This window comes from Diospyros lotus, chromosome 10 (genome assembly GCF_014633365.1).
Source record: "Diospyros lotus cultivar Yz01 chromosome 10, ASM1463336v1, whole genome shotgun sequence".
NCBI lineage: Eukaryota > Viridiplantae > Streptophyta > Magnoliopsida > Ericales > Ebenaceae > Diospyros > Diospyros lotus.
In genome coordinates, this window is record NC_068347.1 from 35,031,401 (window position 1) to 35,056,037 (window position 24,637).

The window sequence follows — 24,637 nt, forward strand, 5'->3', positions numbered from 1 at the left end:
CAAGCTTTTTGTGAGTTTGAATCCTTTCTGTTGTCTGTAGTAGTTGTATTATTGTCTAATCATATTTTGCTCTGTAATATATCCAAATCATGAAGTACAAATAAAATAGTGTTATGAAAATTGGGCTAAGATCGAAAATCGGCCAGAAAACCAATTGAGGTTCGTACATGCTCAAGAATTGCTTGTCAAATGACATGTCCGTAGTTGGGAGTGGTAAATCGATTGAATCAGTTAAGGTTTTATTTTTATTTTTAAATATTAAAAATATAACAATAATTTGAGATATTTAAAATTAGTTGATCTTTACTATTAATATATCTTATATCATTTTGATAATATGCAAATAGTTTTTGTTTAATTTTTTATTTATAATTTAAATATTTCATCATGAGTTTTATAATAACTGTCTTAATATTGTCGTAAATTTTTTTTAATGATAAAATAGTTAATATTACTTAATACGCTTTTGTGTTAAATATATTAAGTTTAATGTGATGAATTTTATTTTTAACTTATAATTTTAATCAATATATATTTATTTTATTTCTTGAAAAACATTTTAATTGACTTTATCTTAATTTAATCTCTACATCGTGAACTTTGATATCTTTGGTTAGTTGTCAGAACATTAATAGTTTATTTTTACTAAGTAATTTACAATCAAAATACACAATAGAGAGATGATTTGTTACACTAAGTTTAAAGACTAAAAGATTTACCTTCGCCGACCATTACTTAAGCTATCACGTAAATAAACACTATATTTTGTTTTTATGTAATCATATTAATAAAGCATTTAATAAAAAAACTATTTTTTAAAAAACAATAAAAATTATCACGATACTAAGATTGACTGAATAATTGTCATGCATTCCACTGTTAAAAATATACGAGTATATCAGCTGCTTGATCAGGCATCGATTGCATCATCGTTAAAAACTTATATTTAATGATAATCAGATTGAATGCCAATAAAACATAGGACCCTTTGTTACCTAAGCCAAACGAACAAATCTATGTTGCAAATAAGCAAACCGCTCAGTGTTCGACACGATTCAATTAGATTTGTAAATATAGTCCCATTAAAAATTTACTAACAAATTAGTTTATAAATACACTAATACATTTATTTATAATTTTATAAATATATTATCTAACATAAAATTATCAAAATTTAAATTATTATATATTAATTTAATTATATAATAATATATATAATAAAATAAAACAAAAAATTAAATTTAAAGAACATAATAGGCTTTGGTGTCCTCGAGAATGAGACCATTTGACAAGTTGAGCCCAAGCTCAGGCTTGAGCTGGAGCCTAAAAACTGGCTGGTGAGCCGAGCTTGAGCTCAACTCGATCCGCTTGCTTCGATTGCAGCCCTAATTATAGTTCATAGATATAGCTGATGATTACCGGTGTTAAACAGGTGAAATGACATGTCAAAAGCATCTAGGTACCACTCATCAGTTACTGTTGTCTACATACAAACATAGTTATCATCCCTAGGACTTTCTATTCATTTGCACGGAAACCCGGTAACCCAATGAAAGGGAATGCTTGCACCATATCATGCAGCAGCAGCGGCCTCTTAATTGATGAACCAGAAACTACTGGGTCTGACCGGATATGCTTCGTAATTTGGAAATCATCTGTACTGCAGCTGACTCTCTTGCTAATTGAGGACAGGATTGCAGATCACTTGCTGCTGAACATTCGAAGTCCATCCCTTTTACCCATACATGGGCACAGAAACCATCTGACATAGCAATTGCCAAATTTAGCTTCACTGCACATTACATCAGCTGAACTAGATAAAACAGTTATTTGAAGTAATCATCTTTATATCTAAAAGGTACATCCACGAAAAATATAACAAATTAGAGAAACAGTAAACTAATAAAGAGAGCATTTAATTAGCCAAAGGGCATTTTAGTCAAAGAGTTCTTTTTTTTTTTTTTTCATTCCATTCCATCTTTATTCTAACATACCAAATACAACAATGGAATGAAATGATCATTCAACTACAAACCGTACCAAATATAACAATAGAGAGGAACGGTCATTCTATTCCCATTGCTTCTACTTCATCCCAAAGAGACAAAGGGGCCCTAAGAAATTGTTTCACCATTCCTATCTTAAACAGTCACATGGTAGCTAGAGCTTTAACAATAATAAAACAGGGAATTGTTTTGCTTAAAATTGTGTTCATACTTCGTTTACAAACTTACTGTGGTAATTTTCTACCTTCCCCCATGAATAGCATTTACTCATATAATAGGCTATTAAGCTCATATGACGAGGTTGATTTTGTGATCATCAATGTATTGTTGCCACCACATAAGCATGGTGAAAGAGCATACAACACCATGTCTATAACCACCATAGTTCAATAGAAATCTTACCATCTCCTAGAGATACATTGTACGTTGGTAATATCCAGTTGTTCTCAAGACATATATCGTCAAGTTCCTGGAGATGGAAAATTTTGTAATGAATCAGTACTCAGAAACAATGAACAATGCTGTACAATCCAGACAAGGTTCAAAGAGACCCAGAAAGAAAAGTACATTCCTAACATGTAATGCTTAAAAAGGAACTCAAGACAAACAGTAACAAGGATGATAATAAATAATAATTGAAAACCCAGGGAGTATATTTCTTTCCATAATATCCAATTTAAGGTCAAGATAGATGCGCTGAACAGAAATGAGAAGCTTTAATTATGAATTGGCAAGAAAACAATAATACAATTTCAGCACACATAGTACTAGGAGAACATCCATGCAAGACATAAAGTAATCACTGATGATGAAACAAAATACAATATAAATTCCTTTTTCGAACACAATTCAGTTTAGCATAGAATGTATTTCATTTGTCATGGAAAAAGATTAACATTGACTTTTTTTTTTGTAATTACATATTGGCAGAAAAGATCAGTAGTGTTCATCCCTAAGACCATATATATGGAACTTGTAATAATTTTCTGAAGAATAACATTTGACTTTATTTGCAGTTACATATTGGCCAATGAAAAAATAGAGGACACTCAACCCTAAGACAATATATATGGAACTCATAATCACTTCAAGATAAACAACCTCACACTTGTACCATAGTAGATAATCTTTCAAGGTTTATGCATGTAAAGAACAAGATAATAATGTCAAACCATCTATTAAATGAGGCAGGAAATGAATGTACAGCCCTTTGAAACCAACCTGACATGATTTTCGCAAAGTGAAGATGGCCTCAGACAATGTCCTCCTCTTGTATTTATGTGAGCATTGATCTTCAAAATGTGAATGAGTCCTTTCTTTAGGTTCATTTTCACCTTTCAGGCAAACGTTGTCACATTTATCTACAATGGCCTCTATCTTTAAAGCCAGGCTATCCTCACCTTCTGTCAGAAGCAGAAAGCAACGACTACAAAATTAGGACATAACCAATTGCAGAAGAACTCTTAACAACTAAAGTAGCAATCCGCACATACACAGATTTCTGACTAATAAGCATGCATGCAGACACAAGAGATGAACAGGTCAACATGCACAACTGACGAAACAATTTAAAAGAAAAAAAAAATTAGGCCATAACACAACTGAGATACCTAATTGATATAGATATCTTTTATATTTATGAAAACAAAAACTTTTTCTTCATTTCTTATCAAAGAAAATGTCATATTATTACCCAGACAGTAATAAATTATTGTCCATGCTTCTAATAATACAAAAGAAGTGAGAAGACGTCTAAAATGTAATGACTAATAAAGATAAGCTCATATTCTTTTTTCAAAGTGGAGGTTTAATGTATTTTTTAAACTTGTAATGGGTTTTCAATTTAAGTAATAGGGGCATATCACCAAGCGCCCAACAAGCATCAGGTTTAAGAATATTTTAGGACATGTTTAGCCAAGTGTTCAATATGTACGGGAAGTGTCCAACAAGTGTGGCACATACAACGTGGGGATTAACACAACATGAGAGTCTTAAAGAGCCTGAACTAAGCTTATAAAAGTGCAATCATAATCTCAAATCAATTGCCATTTTATGAAAGTTGCAATTTAACAATAAACATCTACATGCAGGAACTGGAAAATTAAAAGAATCAGTAATAAAAAGGGTTGAGGATCAAACCATAGCTATTAATGATTATCTACATTTCATAAAATTTTCAAATCACAACTTTGATCCTAGAAAGAAAGAAATTGATCCTTGAATTTCAACTAGTTTTGTACAATTAGTTAACCAATGTGTGATTGTCAAAACGCACAAAAATATTTGTGCCCTCAATTATTTTCTGAACTTTTCTTGCCTAGTTGAAGAAACTCCATAGGAGACTCCCATTTATTCTGCAACAAGCTGCAGTCCACACCCAATCCAAATGAACTGCACCCAATCCTAAGGAAGATTAATAAGTGATATACCCAAACAGGGACTGGATCCTCACTTTCTCCAGAGCAGGATGACAAAGGCAACATGAAATGAGAAATATTCAGAAACCTTTAACCATCAGCACAACTGATATATATCAAAGCATTTTGTAGGGAGCATTAGAGAAGCAACTGTAGCATCTCCCACTTCTACCATTATTCAACTGTTTCTACTAATAAGCTATATTTAAGTCATATTTGGCTGTCACATCTTTTACATGCAACAGCTTCAAAACTCTACTTATGCATTAAACTGAGGATCCCATGCTAAGCACATTAACCAAATAACCCCCTAACTCAGCTTTAGCTTTCAGATTAGCTGGTCGTAGAAAATGAACAAGTATAACAGCAACAAGCTGACTCAGTTTATATCATGTTGCACCATTTCTGGAAATTAGCTCTGCTTCATGCTTCATAATTTATTTCATGATTGCTTAAACAGAGGAGAGGAGATGCAGCTCCCTACATTACAAGTACATTGAGGATCAACTTAGGAAACGTTTAGTTTTCATAGAATCAGTAATTGCCACGTGCACTTGGCTTTCATTGAACTTGTACTATAACTTGCACTTGGTTTCTACAGTAACCCCCCCCCAAAAAAAAAAAAAAAAGAAACACCCACCCACAAAAAAGAAAAGATGTTATATGAGAAGACTTCTTGTAGTGCAAAAAAAAAAAGGTCCCAGTCAGGCATTGGGCCCGATCAGCACCTAGGCGGCGAAGGAGGCGCCTAGCCGCCTGGGTTGCGCACAACTTGGGCCGATTATATTTCAGCTTCCCTCCCTCTCTCGTTGTTACTCTCTGTCTCTCGCCATTTTCCCCTTCTCTCTCACTTTCCCATTCATTCTCTGGTCAGACTTGTCACCGCCGATCTCCTCATTTTTGTATCTCTCGCCGCCAATCTTGTCATCTCTCTCTCGCTGCCAATCTCATCATCTCTCTCTCTCTCTCTCTCTCTCTTTCGCCGCCAATCATGCTGTTATCTCCCACTGGTTCCCGCTCTTCTTCCTCCGATAAGTATGGCCATCTTCCTCCTTCATCCTTGCTACTCGTTGCTCCATGTTCATCCTTGCTCATTGCTGCTAGGAGGAAGTCCTTGCTCGTTGTTGTGGCTTGCGGATTGCTGCAACGAGCAAGGACACTTGCTATAGCAGCAAGGAGGAAGTCCTTGCTCGTTCCTGCTTGCTCTTGCTACAAGCAACTGTTGGTCCCTTAGGTAATGGCCACTCAAGGGGAGGGGTGAATTGAGTGGTTATATAAAACTTTTACGATTATTCAAATACTTAGATAATTATTCACCCTATATCGAACTATATCTATTTTATGACAAATAACGATCCAGATATGAAAACAATAAAAGACAAGAAATAGACACTCTGATATATAGTGGTTCGGTGTATCTCAAACACTTACTCCACTCTCTCAAGATCTCAATCACTCTTAGGGTTTCACTAAACCAATCAATGCCAAGATTTTCCCTTAGCTTACCTTGGGAACTACACACAAACACCTAGATTTTCAACGGATCTAGGAAATCAAAACAAATCACACAAAAGTTTAACGATTACAAGGATCATCCTCACAAGGACACAAATAAATCCCAGAAAAAATATTACAAACCAACGATAAAATGGGAAATCAGCTATACCCTCAATTGATGAAAAAACAAGGCTATTTCCAGCACTTCAATTTCCAACTGTCTTGGGCTTGATGTTGAATGTGCAATGAGGCACACAAGCCATTTGGATCTTGAATGTAATAGTAGGGACTTTAAGAAGTCTAGATGAAGGCTCTGTGATTGCTTTGAACGTGATTAGTGAGGCTTCAAACCGAGCTTGAGATGATTTTATACTCTTTAGGACGACCTACTTTCTTTTTAAACTTTTTTGCCTGTTAGACCCAAATAGTCGACTAATCAAAATCTTTAGTCAACTATTGTAGAATCTTGAGTTGACTAATGAAAATCAATAGTCGACTAATCTGAGATTTAGTCGACTAATGAAAAATCACTTCTCGGCTCAGTCGACTAATGTTGCATGAGAGAAAACATTTATGCAGAGATACTCTCTGCTTAGTCAACTAATGCTATATGGATAGTCGACTAATAAATTAAAAATGCTGAAAATAAGTTGTCTCCATTAAAAAATATTTGCAAAATGATTTAAATAGATAATCATACTTTATTTGGATTAATGCCAACAAAATAATTAAAAAATAAAATTGGGGGTTAACAATTGTACATAGTTCAAAAATGGGTCTTTTTGTTAATTATCAAAATCTTAAAAATAAATATAATAATACAAGTTGACTCAACAACAGCAAGCCAACTTCCTCCTTGGCAAGTAGCAAATTACAATACTCAAAAAGAAAAAAAAAATTGTTGTTCAATACTCAGCAAGCAGCAGCCAGCAAGTAACAAATTTGTACATTTTTAATTTACATCAAAATGTTAAAATTAAAAATAAAAAATAAAACATTTTTTCAAGGCCCCCTAAGCGCTTGGCCCCCATCTGGCGCCCGACTAGCACTTAGTGCATTTTAGAACACTAGTTCTTGCTTAGATTTTTGGTGAACCAACTTAGCTGGGTCGGTTATAGTTCATGAATCAATCCAGTAAATTTGACCCATGTGCATCAAACCCAGAAAGAAGATAGTTTTGCAGATAATGATAGTTTCTTGTTTGGATAATAAATCCATGATACACAAATAAATTGCCATGTAACTATAATATTTATATTTTCCAAGCATTTGCAAGATCAGTGTTCAAAGCAATGTCAAGTCACATCTTCTGTCCATGCCTGCGCTTCATGATAGAAATATCAATTATTGCCTTTTAACATAATAACTGAATGACATGGGGTGTTTAAACTTTTTCAATTTTTTCGCTAAACATATTTATTAATCCATCCAGAAGAGTTACTCATTGGAATTAACTGATGTAAACCCAAGCAAACCAAGAAACATGCGAAAGTTAGAATTCAAACACAACCTGAATAAGAAGCACCAAAAGCATGATATCATGTTCACTAGTTTTAGTCAAATTATAACCAATTCATTCCTTGCTCTACAACATCAATGTATATATACCCTACAACAACAACAAGAACAATCGCAGGCATTATCCACTAGGCGTGTTCTGCTATCAACATATAACTATAATCACAAAAGAGAAATGAGAAAAATTAATACAAGGCCAGAAAGATCTTACCATCTAAAATTGTCTGTATATTTTTGTCACACACAGCAATTGCATCTTCTAGATTCCTCAACTGGCATGACTGCAAATAAGGAGAAAAAAAGAAAAAAAGATACATTGATGAAACATATTCAAGTCTGTATAAAGAAAAAAAAATATGGAGAAGCTGGAAGAAAGGCAAAGCTATCATCTGATGTTCAATGAGGTACACATATCAAAGGTCAAAAACCAAATCATGCAGATGATAAAACTGATCTACAAGACTCAAAAGGATCCAGTAAAAAACTTTTTATAGTTAAAACAGTATTATGAAAAGGGGAAATGCCACCAAGTGGTGAAACATATTCAAGTCTGATAAAGGTATATTCAAGATTCAAGAATTGATCAACTTAAATTGGCTCCAAGCAGAAATTTTGAGTGTTAGTAAGTATTTATAACCACAATCCCATCAGTGGAATTATACAGAGAAACCGACTTGGAACATCATTACATCAATAGATACTTCATGCACAAAGGATTGTAGTTAAAGTTCATCACAAAACATATTTTTAATGCATAAATACACAGGCAAAAACATGATATTGCAATAGGGATTTCAAATTCGTTTAATATAGCACACTTTGTATATAAACCAACATACCACGTGACATATAGGGAGATGCTGAGAAAGACATGAAATGAACAAAAATAACAGTTTCATGGTAAGAAGCCAACATGTACAACAATTTTCTTGCCCTCAAACCCTACCTCCATCCAGATTAGGGCATTTATGGGTAAGAAGAGGCTTATCCCCATTGTAAAGCTCATCATGGTCCACCCCATCAACACCCCAATAAATATATCTGGCAATAGTGCCTTCTCAAATGGGACTCCAACCCAGCTAAAAATTAAAATCAGGAAAGACACAAACACAAACACAAACACAAACACAAACACAAACACATGTAGTTAAAGTATGGTTAAAAAGGTAATACCAGCTTGTGCCTTTTGCTATAGAGAATTCTCAAGGCAATCTGTGACAAAGCATTTTCCTTTGACGCCAGAGTGCTTTGTAGCTTTTCTAGGTACTTTGAGTTCAATGTGGAAGAAAGTGGGGCATAACCTCCCATTGGCAATTTAACTTGCCCAGAAGAGAGAATGCTGCCAGTCTCAATTCCAGTATCAACCTTTACAACATTTACCTCAGGAATGCATGGCTTTGGCATGGAGTTACTCATCTCCACCTGGCAACCACAAAAGAAGTTCAAAATACATAGAAATGACCAGCAGATAACAGTTAAATCATTTAATGATAAGAAGAATGGATATGAACACAAACAGACAGATCAATATACGTTTACATGAAAATAATTGCTTCTTCAATTTTGTATATAACAAACACTTTTATATTTTGCTATACCAAAATAGAAAAAAGAGTTATCTGTCAGAGTCCACATACTAGAAAATAAGTATGAAGGTGAAGCCCCAATAATGCGCAAAACCAAGACCGGCCATTACTGGTCAGTTTTTTTATTTACATCAAACCGAAACTGGCCATCCAAGTTGGGAAACTGCAGCTTGGACCAATTCAGTGGAGGCAGTTTGGCGGTTTTTATTTTTTATTTTACACAGCCCTACTAAGAAAGAAGAATTAAAGCCAAGAAAGAGAGAGAGAGAGACAGACACAGAGAATAATCAGAATAGAAGAAAACAGTATCACTTGTATTCAGTAATCAAAGGCGCGAATAAAAGAATACATCATATGCCTTATAGGCGAAATCTAATCCTAGCTAAACATGATTAGAATCCAAATCCTATCATAACTATAACAGGATGAGATAAAAAAGGAAATATTAGCCTACCAAGAATATAACAAGATAAAACCTAATCTACACATCTTGATGAAGGCATAACAAAGAAAAAAAATTAGACTATATTGCATCAAGATTAAACTCACTACTTTTCTCTCTCAATTTTTATTCTTCTACTTGAATCATCCCCTTAAAAATAATAACTCTCGTATATACAACTCCAGAACAAAACTGTCCTACTTTTGATTTTAAATCAAATTCCTAACAGCTGGCTCGATCTCAGGCTTCTTCCAGAGGCCAGAAAGAACTACCTTTCCTTCTACCACTATCTAGTCCTACTCCATTCAGTCTTTCCAATAGAAATGGTTGAACATTTAACAGAGAAAGGAAGGGAAATGATACTTTGAAGGGAAAAACGCATTCTGCCTACCCAATAGAGAAAGCCAAAGAACAAAAAAAACTCCATATCAAACATGGTAAATTGCAATAACAGCATTTTTTTTACTAAGAGAATATCATTTATAAGGAATTTAACAGTATGAAGGCATTAAATTTTGTACGAGTATCATTTTACACAATGGTGTGAAGGCAGCCCAGATGGGGCTTTCAAATACCAAATAAAAAAATCAATTTGAAAATCTCATTCATACAAAACATCACACAACTTACATGCAGTGAGCGTGTGCGTGCAGGAGACTTCAAATATAAAAAAGAGTCCCTACAACCCTAAAAAATATACTTTCTAATTGTTGAATGGCACAACTCTTGAGTGAATGACGCTAGTGAGACTTTTGAGGAATGTTGGAGCTAAGCATGAAAGGTTAGTTTTGGGCAATATTCTATGCCATCGTCAAATGAGGTTTGGACAATCAGTTAGCTCTCTTTCAAGCCTGTCTTCGAATGTGAGAGAGTTGGGTAATGGGGGAACAATATGGGATTTTAGGGTTCAAAAGCACCAGACAACAGAAACGTCAAACATCTCTTCAACGCTCCCAACACTGAAAAAATTCTGTGTCAATATACAACCGCTCATTTGATGAGTGGTTCTACCATTGCCACACTAGTGATCATGCTCTGGTGGCAACTAGTGTGGTAAGATGGATCCTAGTTTAGTAATTAGTTTCAACTAGATTCCATTTTAGCAAAATTTTATTAAAATAATATTATTCATTAAAAAAAGACCAACTATATGGGCCTTACAAAAGATAAGGTCATAGGTAGAAATGTATGGAAAACTATCCTGTGGCCAACCCCACATGGTAGGATAAAGGTTTGATAATGTTGTCTACATTTTGGAGTATTGATTTTTTGTTATACAATGGTTCACCCTTTGTTGTCAGATTTCTTTTATATAGTTACTCATCAAAAAAGAATTGTGAGCTTCTTAGCATGGATGGGAACGCCTGTACTTGCTCAATAGGTAAATTTTCACCTATGCACATTACTTTGAGAAGAAAAACATCAAAGGTATTCCACCATAGAGGATAATGCCTAAAAGACTATTTCTTCATGTACTTTTTAGACTCCAAAACAAGAGCTTGCATGCAAGGAATCCAACAACAATATATCAAACCTTTATCCCACTATATGGGTAGGCTTGAATTCTAAATTTTCATTCATTTCTATCTATTGTCCTATCTTTTGTAAGGGACATGTACCCCAAATGAAATCCAAATCTATAAAAAGTGAGCCAGTGAGTAGGACTCAATTCTGTTGCTTGTAAAGGCTATTCAAAATGACCTTCGAAGGAAACATAAATGCAGTGGAGACTCAAAAGAACCTAGAAAACTATACTTGTATGGCAAGAACTTTGAGAATAATATTTGCAAGGGCAAGAGGGGTAAAAGGCCTAAAGCGATGCAAAGAAAAATCACTGGAAAAGGTATTTTTTTATCAAATTATTTGTTCAGTTTATAGGTTTGAGTAGCTAACTTAAGGGTTTCCTTTCTTTTTCCTCCACCATGAGTAAATATAACAGGTTCATGCAATTCAAGCAAGCTTGAACATATCAGCAACCAGCTGCATCCAAACAGTCTAATACTCAGTTTGAGATGGCTCAACCAACTGCAGCTCTATAGAAAATATTGTTCTCAACATTACCTTCATGAAAGAACTACATCTAACTATTTGAAATGGTGTTCAATGTTGGAAATGGATAAAAGGCCAAACAAACTCAACTTACGTTACTGATTATACAGCACAAAGGATGAGAACATACAACAAGAACACTTCCAAACCATTGGAAATCAGCTTTTGATAATAAGGACATGTATGCACTAAAATTCACCTTGGCAACCATTTTATTCCATTTGATTATTTCGAATAGGAACAACAACAATCACAAGCCTTAATCCTACCCACTAGGTGGGTTTGGCTACATGAATTCTAGACCTCTAGCAATCTATTGTGATTACCGAGAATTCATTACAAATAGGCATATCAAGACAAGTAATACTGTCACTTGTCTCAGAAGAGAGAAAGACAGCCCCTTCCAAACCTTTAGGAGAAGGAAAATCTATTACAGGCTCAATAACAACAAATAATCGAGTTCCCTGAAGACCAAAAAGAGATGAGCAGTTTAGTCAGCAAACAAATTGCTGTATGTTTTCACATTCCTCTAAACTACCAAATAGAAAAGTAAAGCCTGTTGATGAACACTAGAAAAGCAGATGAAACTAAGGCCAAATAGACCACATCCGCACCAAGAACAGTGTATAGGCATTGGACACCTTATGGACACAAAAGTACATGGAACTCACATTGGACACTGTCAGACAAGCTACCTAGAGTCTCCAGCTTTTGTTATTAATACCGTCTCTGAAGGGCACACTGTAAGTATCCTACTGGCACATCAGTGAGTAGGGGGCATGTTGCTAGTATGTTGGGGCATTGACCTGTCCTAAAATAGGAGGCATACTAAAAATGACTGAGGATTATAAATGCAATTTTGAAATTTTTTTGGGGGATCATTATATAGAATAACAACAAAAAATTAAGGGTGACTAGATTGATAAATATATATTCTACTACCCTAGCAGTTTCTTTGCAATGTCAAGTTAGGGCTCAAAACTGAGACTAATTCATTGACTTGTTTTATTGAAAGAAAGGAAAAACAAAAGATAATCTAAATTCAGTAAACTAAGTATAGAATTTCATCTTAACCTTGGTGCGTTTTGTTTTGGAATGTATATTATCATCTGCAGAATTATTCATCCTTTTCCTGTGATGGTAAACTTTTATTTCGCTGTGGGCAGTCTTGCTTCTGTTTTCATTCTGATGCCAAACCAGAGAAGAGTCACCAACATCCATGTTCTGAAGGCCAGACTTAGAATCAGGCAAACAAACCACACCACTTCCATTATCATTTCTCTGCTTCAAATATTCAGTATTAGTTTCACCACTCCCAGTGCGAACAGAATCTGTAGCATTAGAGTTCTTGCCAGAATCATTGCTCCCTTTAATAACTTTTTTGTCAGAAGGATGGCCTATACCCTGAGGATTCTTGACATCTATGTTATCTAGCCCCATCCCTAGGTCTTGCAATTTGGTAGTAGTTCCACCAGCCTGCTTGTTAACAGAATCCACTCCATTGGAGTTATTACCAGACCCATCTCTATCTTTGATAGATCCTTCACAAAGACTGTCTATTTTCTGCAAGCTCTTAACATGAGCACCCATCTTATGTGGCCAAGAATAAGAATCAGACAAACACACAATGCCATTTCCATTATCATCTCTCTGCTTCAAAGAATCAGGCCTAGTTTGACCACCATCATTGCCAACAGAATCTGTTGCATTAGAGTTCTTACCGGAATTGTCGCTCTCTTTAATAACTTCTTTATCAGAAATAGTGTCTATCCTCCGAGGGCTCTTGACATCTACACATTCTAATACAACACTTAAATCTTGCAATTGGACAATTGTTCCACCAGTCAGGTTGCCAACTGAATCTGCCCTGTTAGAGCTATTACAAACATCTTCTCTATCTTTCATAGCGTCTTTGCCACAAAGGTTGTCTGTACACTGTAAGATATTGACATCATCCATCTTCTGGGGCCCGTACTTAGAATCAGACAAACAAGCCAAGCCACTTCTGTGTCCATCTTTCTGCTTCCAAGATTCAGTACTAGTTCGACCAACATCATTGCTAACAGAATCTGCTACATTTGAGTTCTTACCCATATCATCACTCTCTTCAATAGCCTCTTTGTCAGGAATAACGTCTATCCTCTGTGGGCTCTTCAGGTCCACATATTCTGATCCAACCCTTAAATCTTGTAATTCAGTGGCATTTTCTTCACTCTTTTTGCCAACAGAATTCACTCCATCAGATTTTCTCTCATAATCATGTCCATCTTTAATAACCTCTTTGTCACAAACATCATCCATACTCAACAAGTTCTTGACATCTACATTTTCTAATCCAATTCTGGAACCTTGCAAACTATTTGAGAACACTTCCCTGCAACAAAACATAGGATAAATTGATGTAATGTCAATACCAGATGGAGCTGGCATGCCCACTTGGCCACATAAAAATGAATCTATAAAACCAGATGAAAGCAACTGTACCTAGAAAACCAGTTTGTCAGGATTCCAGCATAAGGAAGCACATGAAAGTACTCGACTACTGGGGTCACAATCCAACCGCTGGAACTTTTTCCAACCAAAGGGCCTTGCATTCTACAAATATATCAGAACAATGGGGTGGGGTTTCATGGTAAAGAAGAAGATATGCATTGCAAACAATGAAAGTAAATCAGCCACAGGTAATAGGGGAACAAAAGCGGAAGAAAGACAACTTCAAGAACAGTTGTATAAGACATAATATAGTTTAATGAAGAAAAAAGAATCACATATTTGCTGCCTCAAAACATGGACAATGCTGTCATTCATTCATAGCATTTGGATTTCTAGATCTAGAACATCCATCTACAGCAACAACAACGAACCTAGAAAGGAGTAGGTAGCACCTAATATCCTGTCCGGTGCAGAACAGAGAAATGGAGAAAATGTGACATTCATGTCTACCTGTCTTTGACAAAATGAGTGCACTTACAGTCATGACCAAGGCGCACAACACAAATTCTGAGCTTGGTTTTTAAAGCATTTCCCTTTGGTCACAAGACATTATAAGATGCAGCAAAAAACTCATTTATTATATTTAAGGTGCATATCACATGTCAACTGGTATAGTGATCAAATGATTAACTTAACAGTAGAAAAAGTCATCACAGTAGAAGTACAAACCATGTCCATTTACAGTAATAGCAGTTACTTCATCATTTAAACTGGATCCATCAGATTCAAAAAACAGATATATCCAACACAAAGTCAACCAATACCTGCCACCACAAACTAGCAAATAGGGTCTCAACAAGAGAATGATAGTGATCAGAACCAACCTCTCAATAACATCTTTAATAGGAACTTGAAGATCCTCATTTATTGGTTTTGTGCATTGTAGTATATAAAAGTTAGCAGCTGTCTTTTCTCTACTCAAGGAGTATACTGCATGGCTCTCTAAAATCACAAGATCACTCTGGTCAATACCTGTTTCACATTACAGAATCAAGTTCAACAACAGGCCATCCCTCCAAATTCAAAATTAAAAGAGATCACATTCTCCATTACTTATGCTGCCAAGTACCTTCTGGCCCAGGAATTCAGTGATTGGGCTGCTCAGGTGATTCATGATACAGAAAAAGCAATTATCATATTCATAACTGGGAGAAAAATAGTAACTCAGTTGAACCAAGGTCCAAGACAATGACATAAAGAATGTTCTGACTTCTTCTGATTTAGATGGAATTTGATTTACAGTAAAGGAGGTGGTTTATGATTGAACCCCCCATTGGTACAACATTAAAATGATATATAGATGAATTATTTTATAAATAAATATCCAAATTGAAATATATAGTGCAGTCAGTCCATTGGCAATAAAAGGCGTAGATAGTGGAAGGGAATCATATACTTGGGGCACAAAAATTCAGGAAGTATCAGCACTGCACTTTAACATCTTAGAACTCATAAATCCATCTTTCTATACATGAAAAGAATGCAATACCTATCACTTCCTTGACAGTTGAAAGTGCAAGCTCATGAAAACCACCTTCATTAGACCTTTTGGCACTCCTTTTTCTTTTGTTTATGCGTTTTCCCTCCGTTGTACCTTCAGAATTGATGCTAAAGATATCAAGATCTTTCTCTATGACCGACCAAACCCCCTGGGTGATGGAACTAAACTCCAGCAAGCAATGCTCTTTGCTGGAGTCAGATGATAGCATGGCAAGCCTAGAAACTGGCCATCCCTCGGTATTTGGAGAACCTTCTGAAGCATCGAGAACTAAAGCTATATCACATGCATTCTTAATCGCCTTCTCTGTCACTGAAAGCTGCTCTTCCAGGTCATTCAACTCAGTGGAATCAGATTGGTGCATGAGTTTCACGTGTGTCAATAGAGCTGGTCTCAAAGTGACAGCCAACTTGCAAAAGGACTGAAACCCCAGAAACTCTGATTCTGCATGTTGTTTCCTATGGAAGTAGTTGTAGAGTAACACAACTGCATGCATCTGAAGCAGAGTACAAAAAAGAAGAGGGCATGTTAGTGTCACTGGATACACATCACAACAGATATGAATATAATCAGCATTTTAATTTGCAGACAAACCAACAGACCAGCTAGAAATTTCAAACACAAGCATGATGACATTGCTGCTTCAATGAATAAAAAATATTGGAAAGCTAAAAATAGCAGTTGGTTTTCAACTAGCAGTTGTGATTTCATTGCAAAAAACTGCAACTTCAAATTGCGCACAAGCATACAGCCTACATGAACTAGAACAATCACACACACTATGGCAATGTTTCATGCTTCAGTGAATGAAGCCAGCAAAATACCCCCTGAATTCACAAATACACTAACAGCATCTATGGTATTAGGTTTCAACAGAGTAAGATGATTGTATCACAAGAATCCAACACTTAAAAAATTCAACATTACTTTTGCTCTGTTCCTTCAATAATTAAAATCTTGAACATACTCCAATCACCACTAACATTCAACCAGAAGATGTAATATCATCACAGGTAACTGCAATTCAAACCTACACACAAGCAAACAGCCTATACCACCTAGAACTATCAAAGAAAGAAGCAGGCAATTCATGCTTTAATTAATGAACTCCAGAAAAATGGCCCTAAATTCACAAGGCCCCATATAACATTTATAATATTTGGTTTCAAGAAATATAAAGATCTTATCAGAAGAATCCAGTGTTGAAGGAATTAAGGCTTGTTGAAGCTTGTTGACTGGAGGTCTATATTGAGGGGGAATGTTGAAGGAATTAAGTTGTATTCTGTTTGTAAGCTTAGTTTGTAGTTGTTATGTTTAAGTGTTATTATGAGTCTAAGCCTATCATATAAATAGGCTTAACATTTCTGTTTTGAATACAGTTGGACAAGGCATTATTTCAGATTCTCTTTTCTTCTTTCGTTGTCTCTCTCAATTCTTAAATCATCATTTCATGGTATCAGAGCCTTGCGACAAACGTCCATGGCTTCAAATCGTGATTACAGTGCCTCATCACTGTCTCGATCAGATTATTCTTCTGATTTGCAAGTCGATTTTCCATCGGTCGCAAAATCTTTGAATTTTGTTCCGATCAAGCTTGACACCAGTAACTACTTGTTCTGGAAAGCTCAAGTGCTTGCAACTATCTGAGCTTTTGATCTTGTTTCCTTCATTAACGAATCTCAATCACCTCTGAAATACATTCCAGATCTGAATATGAGTGCAGATGTTTTGGATCAGACGATTGTGAATCCAACGTATTTGACGTGGATTCGTTCTGACCAGCTTCTTCTTGACTAGTTGTTCTCGACAATGGACAAGGAAGTCCTTGCTCAAGTAATTCATTGTGAGTCGTCGAAGGAGGTATGGTCTTCTCTTGAGACTCTTTATTCGCAACAAACTGTTGTCAAATCGTTTCAGTTGAAACAACAACTCAGGTCGGTTAAGAAAAACTCACTTTCAGTGAATGATTTCATTTTACGTATCAAGATTATTGCGCATGCTTTAGTTGCAATTGGTGAACCCCTAGGAGACAGAGACTTGTTGTTAGCCATTTTAAATGGATTGGATCATGACTATGACATTGTAGTGAGCCTAATTACCTATTAGATGGATGAGATCAATTTAGAGAAAGTGCAATATCTACTGCTTATGCATGAGCAGCGTCTTATATCTAAGAATTCTGTTGATTCTACTATTGACTCGTCATTTGTGAATTTTGATTCTGCTGTTAATGTGAATGTTGCGACACATGGTGGTAGATCTGGTAATGGTTATGTCAATAACTCTAGAGAAGGATACATGTCTCGTGGAGGAGGTTTTGTGAATCGAGGTGTAAAGGTAGAGGCCGATTTGGTGGTCGACAGATTTATTGTCAATTGTGTGGCAAACCTGGCCACTTCATTGACAAGTGCTATCATCGGTTCGACAGAAACTTTCGACGTCCTTTTGGTCAAGGATTTGGTCAATCTGGTCGAGGAGGTGGCAGTAGTTTTCAAACTCAAACAGAGCCATATGCATTTTTGACTATTCCAAGTGAGTCTAACGAAGTTTTTATGGCTGATCTAGGTTCTATTTCTTCTTATAATTCTCCAGCTTCTTATCCAACCTCAGTTTGTCCGTATCAATATAATACTCAAGCTTCTTATAAGCCTTCCGCATCCAATTCTCCTTGGTTTGTTGATTCTGGCGCCACAAATCATGACTACCAGTCTCAACAACTTGTCTTTGTCGTCTCCTTATTAAGGCACTGATAAGGTAACTGTTAGTGATGGTAAGTCCTTGCCTATCTCTCATATTGGTGTTGGTCATTTACAAACTCAATCCAATTCTCGATTAGTTCTTTCTTTACCTCATATTATTCATGTTTCTCATATGAAGAAGAGTCTTCTTAGTGAAACTCAACTCACAAGAGATAACAATGTTGTTGCTAAGTTTAACTCTACCTCTTGTTTGATTAAGGACAAGGACCCCGAGCAGGTGTTACTCCGAGGAACTCTTAGAGATGATTTGTATCAATTTGGTCTCAGCTTTTGATTTTGCTGTGCCTACATCATCTACATCATCTCAGACCATTACTTCTTCCAAAACCTCTGACATTGCTGCCAATCATTGTTTCAAGACTTCAAATGTTGTTTCTTCCTTTCCTAATAACAATTGTTTACAGCAGAATCTGATTTTACCATATTTGCCTTTGAATGTCAATGTAGCTCAAGCAATTTGTATAGGACAGTAGTGGCATGCCAAATTAGGAAACCCTACATTTCATGTATTGAAGCATGTTTTGAATAAAAATCAAGTTTCTTGTCCACAATCTGCTGTTTCATTTTGTGATTCGTGTAAGGTTGGAAAGTCACATCGACTTCCATTTTCCAATTGTCCTATTTCAGCTAAACATCCTTTGGAGTTAGTTTACCCGAATGTTTGGGGTCTTGCACCTGTTGTTTCTGTTGAGGGTTATCATTACTACATTATTTTTGTTGATGCCTATACCCAATATTCATGGCTTTATCCTTTAAAATTGAAGTCTGGTGCACTCCAAACTTTCATTAATTTTCATAAACTTGCTGAGTTGCAGTATAGTTTTAAATTGAAAGCTCTTCATACTGATAATGGAGGTGAATTTAAAGCCTTTTTACCCTATCTACGTTCCTGTGGCATACAACCTCGTTTTTCTTGTCCTCACACACCTCAACAAAATGGTGTTGCTAAAAGAAAGCATCGTCACATTGCTGAAATGGGTCTAACCTTACTTGTTCATGCTCACATGCCTTTGTCTTTTTGGGTTTCAGCCTTCCAAACTATTGTTTATCTTATTAACCTTTTGCCCTCTGTTGTTCTTCATTTTCATTGTCCATTTGAGCTGCTTTATCATAAACAGCCTAACTATCTTGCTCTTCAACCTTTTGATTGCACTTGTTTTCCCTATCTTAGACCTTACAATCGACACAAATTTGACTTTCATTCTTCTAAGTGTGTTTTTATTGGATATAGTCATGATCATGCAGGTTATAAATGTTTACATCCATCGAGTAGAATTTATATTTCCAGACATGTTCACTTTAACCCTGATGAGTTTCCCTATCCTTCCTTGTTTCAGTCATTCGGGAAACCTTCATCTGTGCCTCCTCTTTCTAGATCGTCAACTACACTTTTTTATTCTCTTCCCTCATTTTCTTCCAGTGTTCCTCGGGTATCTCAATCGATTGTTCCTCCTTTATCAAATTTTGATTCTGTTGCCTTAGCAGACAACTCTCTTGTGTCTTTTTCGTCCTCTAATTATTCTGATCATTCTTTAGTTCAACCTTCTCAACCTCCTCGTATACCTAAATATCGTCTTCCTCCTGCACCATCTGTTCATCCTATGCTTACTTGTTCGCAAGCTAGGCAGTCTTTGGCCTCTTCTCCTTATGTTCTCTTCACTTGTGGAATCTAGTATAGTTCATGAAGCTCTCCTAGACTCTCATTGGACTAAAGCTATGCAAGAGGAGTTTACTGCTTTGTAGTCCAATCACACCTGGGATTTGGTTCCATTCTCCTCTTATATGAATCTCATCGGGTGCAAAAGGGTTTTTCGTGTTTAAGTATAAATCTGATGGCTCCATTCTTACACAAGACTCGGTTGGTAGCTAAAGGATTCTTACAAACACTGGGTATTGATTATGGAGAGACTTTTGGCCCAGTTGTTAAGGCTCCCACCATTCAGGTTCTCTTCTCTTTGGCTATTAGTTTTGGGTGGGATATTCAGCAAGTTGACATCAATAATGCCTTCTTGAATGGAGACTAGATCGAGGATGTATACATGACCCAACCAGAGGCTTTTACTGATCCTCAGTTTCCTTCTTATGTTTGTAAACTTTAAAAATCTCTTTATGGCCTCAAGCAAGCTCCAAGAGCTTGGTATACTAAGTTGGGGTTTTGTTCGGTCTGTGTCTAATGCATCTTTGTTCATTAAACGGACTGCCAAGGCTGTATTATTTCCTTTGGTCTATGTAGATGATATTTTTGTCACTGGCTCATATTCTTCTGCTCTTAAAGACTGCATTTATGATTTAGATACCTACTTTGCTCTCAAAACACTAGGGTCAGTTAACTATTTTCTTGGCTTTGAAGTGTTTCAGAATGAGACTGAGTTATATCTTACTCAATCCAAGTATACATTGGATTTGTTGCATAAAGCCGGTATGCAAGATTGTAAACCATGTGAGACGCCAGTGGTTTTGGGGACCTCATGAAGGTGTTGATTTCTTGGATCCCTCTCTCTATAGAATCATTATTGGTTCTCTTCAATACTTGACCTATACCAAGCCTGATATCTCTTTTGTGCTAAATCGGCTTAGTCAATTTCTATCCGCTCCTAAAGAGCAGCACTAGACAACTTGTAAGCGCTTGCTTCGCTATTTGAAAGGTTCCACTAGTTTAGGGTTGTTGTTTACACCTGCCTCCTCTGATTTGGCTTTGACAGCGTTCACAAATGCAGACCATGATGGCTGCAAGCTAACTAGAAAATCAACCAGTGGTCTTTGTGTTTTTCTTGGTTCTAATTTGCCGTTTGGATTTCAAGAAAACAGTCAGTTGTCGCTCGTTCAATAGGAGAAGTCAAGTATCGTGCCATGGCCCAAGGTGTTACAGAGGTTATGTGGTTACAGTCCTTGTTTACTAAATTAGGGTATTCTTTATCCCAAGTTCCTGTCCTATGGTGTGACAACCTAGCAGCAAAAAGCATAGCCAAGAATCCAATATTCCATTCTCGTACAAAGCATATTGAAATCGATGTTCATTTTGTTAGAGAAAAAGTTGAGAATGGTGAAATTGATGTTCGGTATGTGCCTACTATGTATCAGGTTGCAGATATTTTTACTAAAGGTTTGTCAAGGGACAGATTTTCTTTTCTCTGCAGCAAGCTTGGGCTTCGATTATCTCTTGTTCATTCTTTTATGCCTAATGCAGATGATACCCCTAAATTGAGGGGGAATGTTGAAGGAATTAAGGCTTGTTGAAGCTTGTTGACTGGAGGGTCTATATTGAGGGGGAATGTTGAAGGAATTAAGTTGTATTCTGTTCTTTAGTTTGTATCAGTTAGTATTCTATTTGTAAGCTTAGTTTGTAGTTGTTATGTTTTAAATGTTTTTATGTGTCTAAGCCTATCATATAAATAGGCTTAACATTTCTGTTTTGAATACAGTTGGACGAGGCATTATTTCAGTTTCTCTTTTCTTCTTTTGTTGTCTCTCTCAATTCTTAAATCATCATTTCATCCAGTATTCCAATTTAGCATTAACTTTCTCTTTCTACATTTTGTCTTGGAAAAGGAGAGGCAATGGGTTAGGCCTTCACTTCTAGCCATTTATATTATCCCCTCATAGCCCTAGAATATAGGAGGTCGGGCCTTTGCTGGGCCTCCTGAGGCTCAATTGGATTTGAATGGAAATCACTCATAAGAATTCCCTTATTTTGACTTAAAAACCAGAAGTTATTAGCAGTTCCTTGGGATAAAATAGCAACCTATAACACAGAGCTATAAAAGCCTTTAAATGGCTTCAGCTGTAACAATTTTCAGTCCACAAAATGACACAGGCACTACTGAACTTTAGCATCCATAATGCAAATAAACATGATTCTAAGTTAGCCATTGGTAGAAATTAAATGAACCAGGGTGGTTAAACTGAATTGCACAATGAAATCTACATGCTATGAGCATAAGGTAAAGAAGTTTCATAGTCTTTAGACCACCAATAAACTAGTAATACTGTGTCTCGTAATTCTGTGTGATGTTTCTTCTCCAATTCAGTAAACTAAAGCAAGCGTATTCTATTCTTTTATGGTCAAATAAATTACATCAAAAGACACCAGAAAGAGGAGAGCAGCCATGCACAAGAAAAAGAAGAAGGATGATGTATGCAGTCTACAAATGAAGAATCTATAACAGATGGGAAGGTGATTTCTTAGGAGGACAGACCCATAATACCATCAGCAAGCAAACAACTCCCCAACCAGACCAAAACCTGCCTCAATACTCTCAGCTCTTGATTGAATAATAACGAGGTCATCCAAAAACAACAACTCTGTCGAGTTTAGGGGCTGCTTAGTTGTGGAAAACAACCCCAATCTTTTGAAAAACAGAATAACACTCCACAAAAAAATAAAATAATAGAAAATTGGTCCAAATACAACAAATTTTAAATAGAAAATGGAGATGGGAAAATGCAGTTCTCCAAGTGAATTTTTTTCGAATTTTCTTTACTAATTTGGAGATTTGAGAAGTGTAATTCTCCAAACATTTTCCCCAAAACATGTCCATTTCCATCTCTAACACAAGTTATATATGCTCCAATTTCCTTAAATTAGTTTTCTATATTTCTGATAGTTGTCCATGTACTACAATTTTTCTATACATTGTGAAGTAGTTTTCTGAATTTCTAACATTTGCACGCACATTACCAAATCTTCCTTGAAAAATGAAAGCTAGAGATGTCAAAGAGAACTGAAAACATTTTCACAACTAAAAGCTCCTTACCCCTTACTGTCCTAAAATATATTCTCTTCTTAAACAAACATAAAAGAAACAGCAAAAACCAGCAATTTGTCCAGGGCTTTCGAACGTAGCAAGTCGACGGACACCTGTTTGGCGACGGATTGCTGTTGATGAAGTGGAGGAGGTTCACTCCCACGGGGCTTCAACGGCAACAGGGGGTCAACCAAGTACTCCAACAACGCCTGAACCACATTTTCCGGCGAAGCCACCTCCGTTGATGAACTCATTGTGCCTTGCGAGCCTTATTCGACCGTCCAATTCGCTTCGAACCCTACCTAACCAGACTCACAAACATTAGGGTTTTACGGACCTAATGCACGTAATACACACACAGACACATGTATCCATCCATCCATCAATTAAAAGGCGGAGTCGCAAGCTTACTCACCGTTCATGAACAGACGACCTCGCGAACTCCGACGAGAGAGTGATCAGAGAGATCACGCAAGATATGGAGAGAGAGAGAGAGAGAGAGAGCGATGATGTGAGTGGATGTCGGCGGGAAACAGTGGACTTTTTATTGGGGTTCGTGCGGACAGTGGTCTCGGAGACTGAACTGTCCTGAACTGAAGCGCCAATTGTACGAACTACGAACCAATGATGCTGACGTGGACGCTCCACCTGAAAAGGCGCCAACGCTCTTTAATTATTCATAGCGGGGAATGATGGGCCGGGTTAGGTCTCGTTCATTTAGTAGCCCAATGGGCCGTACTGGGCCTTGTCCGGCTCGTTGCTCATCATAAACCCTTTACTGTTTGATTCTATGCAGTGATACAATATTTTAAAACTAGCAAATGAATGAGGTATTAAAGAGAAAATAATCAATTTGAATATTAAATTTTTTATTATTCGCCATTTTAATTTCTAAATTTTTCTTGATTTGAATACATCTAGATACTCAATAAATTGATTTTTTTTCTCATCATAGGAAGGGATATATGGCACTTTAGCCTAATTAACTCTTATAAGTTCATACAAATTATGTTTTTTCTTAATTAAATTTACATTTATATTTTTACATAATTATTAAATTTTTTATTAATACGATTATACCCATATATTTATATTTTTAATAAATATAACTCTTATATTTTAACATTTTTTATATAATAATTTAAATTTTTTATTATTTCAATTATATCTCTATATTTATATTTTTTTAGTTAATTGACTTTATATATCTTAACATGCAAAAAAATAATAAATTGATTCATCTCACTTTATTTTATTTTTTTACACATTAAAATTCAGAGATTATATTAATTTAGAATTGCAAGTATAGGGATATAATCAAAATAACAAAAATTTTAAATTATTATATGAACAAAATTTTAAAGTATAAGAAATTAAATTAATTTAAGAATATAAATATATAGATATAATTAAAATAATAAAAATTTTAAATTCTGAGTTTGGCCCTTGTCACTGAGTTGAGGAAATATTTATTATATAGAATATTTTTTTATATATAATTAACGAGACTCAAATTTACAAAAAATAACATTTAAAATATTTTAACACTATAACGACCAAATACATATTTTCCTCCTTTTAACTTTACATGTTATTGAATTTCAAATATGAAACACAAAAATGTAAA

The 24,637-nt window shown here is 35.7% G+C and overlaps 1 protein-coding gene across 3 annotated transcripts; it reads right to left on the bottom strand.

The window, feature by feature from the left end:
- Positions 1-1,377: 1,377 nt before the first annotated feature.
- Positions 1,378-23,626, bottom strand: LOC127812000 (uncharacterized). Of its 3 annotated transcripts, none has more exons than XM_052352238.1 (11): positions 23,426-23,626; positions 23,124-23,308; positions 15,498-16,002; positions 14,833-14,980; positions 14,000-14,110; positions 12,590-13,889; positions 8,612-8,860; positions 7,650-7,719; positions 3,228-3,409; positions 2,409-2,475; positions 1,378-1,792 (listed from the first exon to the last, which is right to left on the bottom strand). In XM_052352238.1, the coding sequence occupies exons 2-11, from the start codon at positions 23,262-23,264 to the stop codon at positions 1,614-1,616; spliced, it is 2,952 nt and encodes a 983-aa protein (XP_052208198.1). In that variant the 5' UTR covers positions 23,265-23,308; positions 23,426-23,626; the 3' UTR covers positions 1,378-1,613. The 3 variants fall into 3 exon arrangements, with proteins under 3 accessions (XP_052208198.1, XP_052208197.1, XP_052208199.1); XM_052352237.1 differs by having other exon boundaries at positions 23,124-23,312; XM_052352239.1 differs by having other exon boundaries at positions 1,378-1,762; positions 23,124-23,312; positions 23,426-23,624.
- Between the last annotated feature and the right edge of the window lie 1,011 nt (positions 23,627-24,637).